Source organism: Chrysochloris asiatica, unplaced genomic scaffold, assembly GCF_000296735.1.
Source record: "Chrysochloris asiatica unplaced genomic scaffold, ChrAsi1.0 scaffold00230, whole genome shotgun sequence".
NCBI classification, from domain to species: domain Eukaryota; kingdom Metazoa; phylum Chordata; class Mammalia; order Afrosoricida; family Chrysochloridae; genus Chrysochloris; species Chrysochloris asiatica.
Genome location: NW_006408748.1, coordinates 1,576,156 through 1,585,415, shown reverse-complemented (window position 1 = coordinate 1,585,415; position 9,260 = coordinate 1,576,156). Strand labels below are relative to the sequence as shown.

At 40.1% G+C, this 9,260-nt stretch overlaps 1 protein-coding gene across 1 annotated transcript in view; it reads right to left on the bottom strand.

The window, feature by feature from the left end:
- The window catches only part of KLHL5 (kelch-like family member 5), a 107,989-nt gene that overhangs the window by 29,257 nt on the left and 69,472 nt on the right, over nucleotides 1-9,260 (bottom strand). The window contains exon 7 of the mRNA XM_006873211.1: nucleotides 3,590-3,814. Coding sequence (XP_006873273.1) covers nucleotides 3,590-3,814 — 225 coding nt within the window. The remainder of the gene's footprint in view (nucleotides 1-3,589; nucleotides 3,815-9,260) is intronic.

Here is a 9,260-nt window from a genome sequence, read left to right as displayed (position 1 = left end):
TTCTTTAGGTGTCATGGCAATCAGCCACATAGTCCATATCTTGCTCCGATTCCTGACTCTCCTTTCCTTGTTGCTCCAGGTGAATGTTGTTGTTAAGTGCTGTCAAGTTGGTTCCAACTCATATTGACCTTGTGTAGGGTTTCTAAAGAACGGCTGGTGCATTTGAACCATCGACATTGCGGTTCAAATGGACCTTGAGGTCGAATGCTTATCCTACAGTGCCAAACTAGGACTCCAGGAAAATAGACCAATTATTGTGCTTTGCTTGGTCACTTGCAAGCTTTTAAGACCCAGGCATTACACAATGAACTAGGAGGGTAGAAAAGAAGCCATGGAAAGCTTTTGAAAATTATATCAGTTGTACAAATTACCATTACTTACTATGTTTTTCAATAATTTAGATTTAAGATATATTTGAAAAGGCATTTTTCTTCCTCTCTTCCTTTTAATTCAAATTCAAATGAATGAGCTTTTACTGTACTTAGATTTGATACCACACTCTATTAGTGTGATTCATCATCAAGGAACTGAACAAATTCATTTATTCATCAAATATATCTATTGTGTTTCTACTAAATGTCAAGCACTTAACAGAACAACAATAAAAAACCCACTAAGAGTTCTGCTTTCATGGACCTTTATTTTAGTGAATAAAATAATCACAAAAAGCACTTTTGGTACTGATGAGTTCTAATGTGAAAATGGAGAATAAGTGGGTAGCGAGGTCAGGGGAGCCCTTTAATGTGAGACTTGAACAGAAGTCTAGATGAAGGTATGAAACCCAAGATGCAGATATCCAGAAAAGAGAGGGTGACACAGAGGGGAGAGCGCATGGCTGAGGCCTGCTGAGTGTGCCTGTGGTCCAGTAAGCAGCTAGCTAGTTAAGCAGGGTGAGGAATGGGGGGAGGAGAGCAGGTGATATGAGAGTCAGACCACACATGGCAGTTATGCTATTGTGTAGCACTTAAGAGGCCAAAAGAAAAATGTGTGAAACAAACATATTTTCATTTGTGGAATCATGATCAAACAAGATATAAATCTTCAATCATGCATGACCCAAACCAATGTACATTAGATATTTTTTGTCTTAATATAATGTACAACACACACACATGTAATTTTTTTTTTCAATCAGACTAAAGAAAAAGTAAAAGGGTCCATCAAATCCAACCCTTTAAAATTATTTATAAAACTTAAAAAAAAGAAGATATGTATTGAAAACATATCAAAAACTCTTTTTCAAATGAAGTCTTCACAGAATTCTCACATATGAAGAGGTAAGAGTTATTTATTTTATAAGTTCTGTAAGTTTATTTATTTTAAGGTAAATGAGTAAGATCAAGGCCCTCTTGAAGGGCATAACAATTTGAATTAAGATCTCAAAGAAAGCCGTTTGAGTTATATTACCAGTCTACTTCGAACTTGTTACAGTTCCATAAAGTCACTCCTGTGGTGCTTTACAACTAACGTATGATGTAATTTGCAGAAAACACAGCTGGATCAGGGGCAATTTCATTCTATGTTGTTAAGTGCAAGTTGAGTCAGTTCCGACTCATAGTGACCCTGTGTAGGGTTTCCAAGGTGGTAAATCTTTGAGCTTCGTCTCTCTCCTGCACAGTAGCGCATTCTAAATATCACAGCTGAAGTAAATGCGTACTGGTTACGAATTGGGCTGCGAACCTTAAGGTCAGCGGTTCGAAACTACCAGCTGCTCCGCGGGAGAAAGATGAGGCTTTCTACTCCCGTAAGGATTTACACACTCAGAAACCCTGTACAGGGTCGTTATGGGTCGGAACCGACTCGATGGCACTTAACAACAACAACAATGGTGAGGGAGGGAGAAGTATGAAGTTGAAAAACATTACTAACCCTGGACCTTAAAAGCATTCATGTTGATTTCAAGAAAATTCTTCCTATTCTGAGACTTGGTATGGTTCTATTAGATAAGCACTCGACTGCTAGCTACAAGGTTGGCAGTTCAAACCCACCAGTCATTCCTGGAAATCCTATACAGGGTCACTGTGAGTCAGAACTGACTCGATGGCACAACAACTTTCTATTCTGTGCCTATGCATGGTGGATTTTACATATACTTTTGTTGCTAAGTATCATCAAGTTGGTTCTGACTCACAGCGACCTGGTATAGAATTTCCAAGGAGTGGCTGTTGAGTTTGAATCGCCAACCCAGGGGTTCAAACTGACCTGTAGTCCAATGCGTATCCTAAAGCACCATACTAGGACTCCTCTACATACTTAAGGATAATGTTTCATAACTTTCCTATTAAAATTCACATGGCTAATTTTAAACACCTCACAGAGTTACCCCTAACTCTCTGGCTTTATTTACTTCCTTACCACAATTGGAACCTAAGGTCACCTTTTATTGAGATCTATTCCTGGTATGGCCCTGCGGGTTAATGCACTGGACTACAAAGTTGATTTGAACCCCAAGACTGGAGGTTCAAGTTCACCAGCTGTTCCTCAGAAACCCTATACAGGGTCACTAAGGGTTGGAACCTACTTGACAGCACCTAACAACAATTAAAACCATTATAAATTTTTATGTCTTTGACCTTTTTGCTGTACCATGCCAGTCTTTATCCCTAGATAATTTCCATCACTGACGAATGCTTTTTTTGGGGGAACCACAAATTTGGTGCTCAGTATTAATAACTGACCTGTGCTCTGTAACATTTCAACTATGTCTCCCTGGCTACTCATCCATCTTTTATTGATACCTATCAGATTCTTTATTACAATGATTTTAATTTTTTTCTAAATTGTGACAGGTTGAAAATATAGCCACAAAGTCTTCCTATTGAATTCACCCTATTTACAATGTGGCTCTGTAGTGCCTCCCCACATTGAGGAGTCACTTGCTTTCTTCCCTCTTTGCATCTTGGTTTGCCATGTGACTTGCTGTGACCAGTAGGGCATTAGTGCACAGAATGCAAGCAGAAGCCTGAAGCCTGTATGAGTACTGCAGCTTTGCCTTCTCTTGCTAGTTGTGAAGCCCTGTCACTGGCACCATGGGAAGCAGCCTGAGCTGGCCGAGTGACCATTAGACATGTGGCCCATTTAGGCATGCTGACCATGGGAGACTGTCCTAGATCTAGGAGCTGCCAGCTGACCACCACTTCATGAGAAACCCAGCAGGAATGAGCCAAGGCAGCCTTGTCCAAAGGAACCACCCAACTGACCCACAGATCCATGAGCTGAATAAATGGTTGTTTAAAGTGATTACATTTTGGAATAAGTTTGTTATATAGCTTGAAATGTATTAGTATCTGCCAAATGTATTAGAATCTACCACTTGCTCCACAATAGAAAGATGAGGCTTTCTGCTCCCATAAGATTGACAGCTTCAGAAACCCTACACAGGGTTGCTATGAATTGGAACCAATTCCATAGTACATAACCACCATCATCACTTCTAGGTAACAGGGAACTGTGAAGGAATGCTTGAAGATTGATTTCTGCTGACTTGGCAGCTGCCTCATTAGTCCTCTTCTATGTGGAATGTGAATGTAAAAATGCCATGGAAGCTTACCATATGTTATTCTGAGCAAGTGTGCATAGTTATACTTACCAAGACCATGCCTATGTGTGGACATGGGAGGCATCACGCTCCATGTTTTGGTTTTGGGGTTGTAGCACTCTACTGTATTCAAAGTCTTCAGACCGTCTCTTCCTCCAACCACATACAGTTTGTCATCTAACACTGCAACACCAAACTGCAGCCTCCTTCCATTCATGTTTGCTACAGGAGTCCACATATTTGTACGGAGATCATACTTTTCAATGCTTGTTGCTCCTTAATAGTAACATATAGAAGTATATATATAAATACATGAAAATTTCACCATGACTTAGCATCTTATGAAATTATACACACAAAAGTATGATTTCACATAAAAGTATAGTACTTCTACTGTATTCTGACTCTTCTTTTGCCTCATCTTTTACTGTTATCCAAGGCCTTCACCAGGCTCCAATATTGAAAGGTCAAGTGGGTAAGGACTATGTGTCAAAAGAAGCTTAGAAGCCACAGCCAGAAGCAAGAGGAAAAGCAGTGTCATGGAAGCCAAAAGAAAAAAGTTTCATGCAGGTCGGAATGCTGCTAACTGAGCGATCCAGGAAGATGAAAGGCCTTACTGGGGTTAGCTCTGCAGAAGTCACTGATGGCTTCTGGGAGTGTATCCTTATCGTGGTAGAAACAGGTATGTCTGGGGCAGAGTTCTCACCCTCCACGCTGGAGGCCTGGGTTCGCTTCACCTCAGACGCAGCCACTGGCTGTCTTTCAGTGGGGGCTTGTGTGCTGCTATGAAGCTGAGCAGGTTTGAAAGGAACTTCCATACCAGGAAAAAAGGACTGGTGGTCTACTTCCAAAAACTGAGCCACTGAAAACCCTATGAATCATAGTGGTCTGATCAGCAGCTGATCATGAGGAAGGCACAAGACCAGTCACGATTTCATCCCACTGAGCATGAGCTCTCTCTGAGTTGGGGGCTGACTTGAAGGCATCTAACAGCAGCATCTTTATTGGAGTGGCTGAGACATGCTTGGGAGGTGAGGAAATGGAAACACAATGAGTACAAATGATTTTCTTAAGAAATCTGGTTATAAAAGGATTGAGAAAGATAGGAGGTACTAGAAGAAAAAGGTAGGTTAAGGGAATTTCCCTTTCTTTTACTTTTAAAACAGGAAAGATTTGGGTTGCTTAAATGCTAGTGGGGAGGATCTAGCAGAGAGGAAATCAATTCGAAAGAAAGCATCCAGATGACAGAGAGAAGGGCTGGGCTGGCTTTCCCAGGAGAAGGAGTATCCATTCTATTGCAACAAGGAAGGACTAGAGGCTAAGTGCATATGCATGTATTTTGGGAATTTTTAGTGTGGGCAGTTTATAAAGCTAGTTACTGCTTGATAGTCTACAGTTTGGGAGAGGATTTCAAGAACTATTTTGTTTTCTTTATGAGATGAGTCTGGTGGAGATGAAAACAACAACCCCCCTCCCCCGCCCACAATCACTTCAGCTCTCTTATAAATTTCTCATACAACATGCCGTAGGACTGTACTTACTGAAAGATTTAATGTTACATGATAGGATCACAACACACACCGATTGGGACATATTTGTTACAAGTAGGTCATCAAAGCACTAGTACTAGGGTCCATCTCCTAAACATAAAAATAGTTTGTTGCAGGTCTAGACTATTGTATTTTCTCATGTGCTGTGGTTTTTATTCTTTTCCATACTGCTGCTGTTGTTGTTAAGTGCCATTGAGTCTACATCATCCACCTAACCAAATTCTAAGCTCTTTGGGGAGTGTCTTAGCTGTAACAGCAATACCACAATTGGAGGATGTTAACTGAACAGAAATGTACTTTCTCATAGTCCAGGAGTCAGAAGTTCAAATTCAGAGAGTCAGCTGTGGAGAAGGTCCTTGTCTAGTTGCAACAATGGTGGGCCCAGTGTGCCTTAGAGATCTCCATGTGTTTTGGCATCGATCTTTCCCTGGGTCCCGGAGGTTCTCAGCGCAGGGATCCTGGGTCCAAAGGATGTGCTCTGCTCTTAGCTCTTCTTTCTTGGTGGTAGTAGTTCCCTAGGGACTTTGCTCAATTCACTCTCTTTTTATCTTGTGAACTAAAGGTGATGTGGGTCACACCTCAGGGAGACTCCCCTTGCATCAATGAGGGCTATGACCTGAGTAAAGGTGCTGCTTCCCCCCTGATCACACTTTGGGGGAGGCTTACATCACTACACAACTGCCCAATTACATCATGCAACTGCCAAACCACTAAGAATTATGGTTCAGTGAAGTGGATACTTATTTCTGGGGTTACAATTTAATCTGTGTTGGGGGGTGGAGGGATAGTCTTTCTCTACTTCTGTTTTCTTCATAGTACCAAGTACAATGCCTTGCTCATAGTAACTGTTCAGAAAGATTTTTTTTTTACCTTGAATAATCTTTTTCCTTAGTTTTTCATTTTTAGACAGAGAACTGCAAGGTCGGCAGTTCAAACCCATCAGCCACACCTTGGAAACTTTACAGGGTCTCTAGGAATTTGAACTAACTTGACAGCACTTCACAACAAGATTGTAGATCTTCTTATGACCCCGATGATGTGACAAAATAAACCTGATTCATCACTTTCAACTTGACTTTTAAAGCTTCTTCCTCCCATCAAATAAAAAGGTAATGTTAATAATTTCTTTTCGCTAATGCACTTTGAGATTTTTAAATTTAGATTGTAAGTTATTTAATTAAGCAGTCTCATAGTCTTACTGTAACTAAAAGTTATTCTGATACTTTCAAATGTAATTCTTTTTTATTTTTAAGGTTTTTATTGTGGATTTAGTGAAAATTTACAGGGCAGATTATGAGTTTTACATTCAACAAATCATACACCTTGTTTCATAACAATGATTATAATCTCCTCCATGTACCATCAGTTAACAGTATTGTTCTCTATCCACTCTAGCTTTTTAAAAACAAAAAAACACTCAGGCATATATAATAATTTACATCTCGAAAGGGCAAATTCTGAAAGTCTGCCTCCTAGCCACCAGCTCCTAGTCCCTCTCTTCCCACGAAATCTAGAGTCCTCAGCCGCTCCTCTTCTCAATGACCTCATCTCTGCCTCTGTCTCTGCTTCTCTGAATGAAGTCCTGCATTCTGCTTGTGCGCTTCTCCATTGATAGTCCTAGGGTCCTCTGTTTTGGGACTGTAAGTTAACCACTGTAAAGTGTTTTTCTTACAAAACTTCTACTTTTACAATTGTGACAGTCTCAATTAGTCATGATAACAATTATTCACTATTGAATCTTATCTCCATCTCTTTTCACCAGACCCATCTATACAAGATGAAATCTATTCAGTGGGGACTCTTTCTTTCCTCCCATACTCTTAAACTCCCTCTTAAAATCTTGTAAGCCAGTCACTTCGTGCTTTTACGGCCCCCTCATTTTAGGTAGCCAATGTTTAAGTTGCCTGTCCCTATCTACCCTGTGTACAGAGGGGATAGCATTGATACTTGATGTGAAGACTCCTTTCCTCTCTGTTGGTATTTAGAGTAACTACCTCTCTGAGAAAAGGTCAGGTTCATCAAATTGTAGCAATTTACCCTTGTTTCCTTTATGAAAAAAAAAATTTTCTTAAATCTACCTCTATTCGAGTTCCAAACATCAAGCCATCGAGGCTAGGTCAAATGGGTTCTGTCTGGAAGTTTGGGTGTTTTTGTGCATCTCCCCTCACTTCATATCAGCTGGATGATTCATTCTCAGCTCTAGCCCCCTGTGGCTATGTCGTTGTCCATGGGCTCAGGTGTCCCCAGGTCTCACCACACTTGGGACCAACCAGCACTTCCTCTTCTTTCTCTCATCTCCAGGTCAACAGGAGTCAATGGACTGTGGTTGAACTCAGTCCATTTCTTAATTGCTGCCTTTCCCCATCTTCCACTCACCAGTATACCAATGTGGTAGCCAGCAAGCTTACATGCCTGTTTGTGTGTTCCCTTTGAGTTTCAATCTTAGAGGGGAGTTTGTCCTGAAGGAAATTGATTACTAGCCTTGATGTCTTTCTGGCAAACGGCTTGCTTGTTCTTATAGTAGCCAACCATGCTGACATTTTTGTTTTGGTTTTTTTCCTGATGATCTTTCTTTGAAGATATACCTTCTGTCGCTCTAGCTGTTCCAGGCTGGTCTGTTTGTCCTTCCTTGCTAGTGGGAATGTCCCACCTCATAAGGTTCTGGATGGGACTCAAGATTCCACCTATGGTCCTATGGCAGAAGCCATGTCACCAAAGGGCACAGCGGTGGAAGACCCTAAGCCTGAAGGGCTCATTGTTAAGAAAGGCCACAATGAATCTCCCCTTGGAAGGCAAGGCCCCGAGGAGGACTCTCATGTGGGGGCTCTGCAGTTTCTGTCTCTTTGTTTTAATCAGCTTATTTTTAATTTTCTTGATTTTATAATAACTTTTCAGTAGAATCTTACTAAGAATTATATTAGAGATTTGAAACTTGTTTTTAGGCACCATTACACCACATTCAATTATGTGTTTTTACACTAACAATAAGTTTCACCACTAGGAGAAAACATGTCAGCTACAGCATTGCTAGTTCAAGTTTAAGATTGCATTCAACATTCTGCGTAGTTTTGGTCAGGGACATTAAGACCTCTAGAAAATTAGCTAAGATGCAATTAAGGGCTGAGGGAATAGTAATAGATCATAGGTAGAAAATTAACTAGATATTTTGAATAGAGAAGTTGTTAGTATAAGGAAGTTGTTCCATTTCTTCTTAACTACAAAACTTTAAGTGCTTTTCTATGCTCTTGTTTTTCTTGTTTAATCAATCATGAGAAACAACTGTGTTGTCAGTTACCATAGCAAATGTTTAGGTACATGTTGTGATTAATGAATCTACAGAAAATAATAGGTGAGGGTAGAAACAGGAGTTAAGATTTAGAATTATATTTTAAGGTTAACTTGACATTTTAGGATGTCAGAAAGATGGATGAAAAGAACTAGATATAAATAGACCAAGAAAACTGTTTTAAGAAAAATACCTTTGTCAACATAGTATAGACAAAAAGTAAAAATTGATATAATCAAGGATGTGTAATGCTTCAAATAAATTGATTGTTATGAGATCACAGTGTATTGTAACGGTATATAAGGAGCTGAAAAATTTAAGTAAAAAGTATACTTCAATCGGAATTCAGCACAAACCATCGACTTCGTGTGATTTCTTCCGCCAACTCCACATCTCTCTTTGTGAGCCCCCTAATAAGTTTGTCGGGGCTGGTCTCTGACAGTCCTATACTCTGCAGAGGCTTTGCATGAGGCCTATTTCACTGGGCAAGCTCTAGAACTCCTTTTAGGTATTCCAATCAGTTATAGGCTGAAGACAGGCTTAGAAGTTTTCTGTAATTATGTTTCTCAACATTCCTTTCTATCCCACTGAAGTGTCTATTTTACAATAGTAGGCAAAGGAAACTAATATTCATAAAACAGTCAAGCATTTTAGTCTTATTTCCCCTCTTCAAACTATGCTTAGATTCCCATATCCCAGAGCCCTGTTGTTCCAAGGTTGAGCATGCATCACTATTTACCTCTGTCCCACTTAGGCCATGTAAACCTGTCTCAGCGTTCCCTTATCTATCTTGTTCTTCTGCCTCCTCACTCTTCTTGTATTGCCCTCCTCAACACCCAAAATAAACCCATCATCCCAACCCCATTGTTGTTGTTACCTTATATTC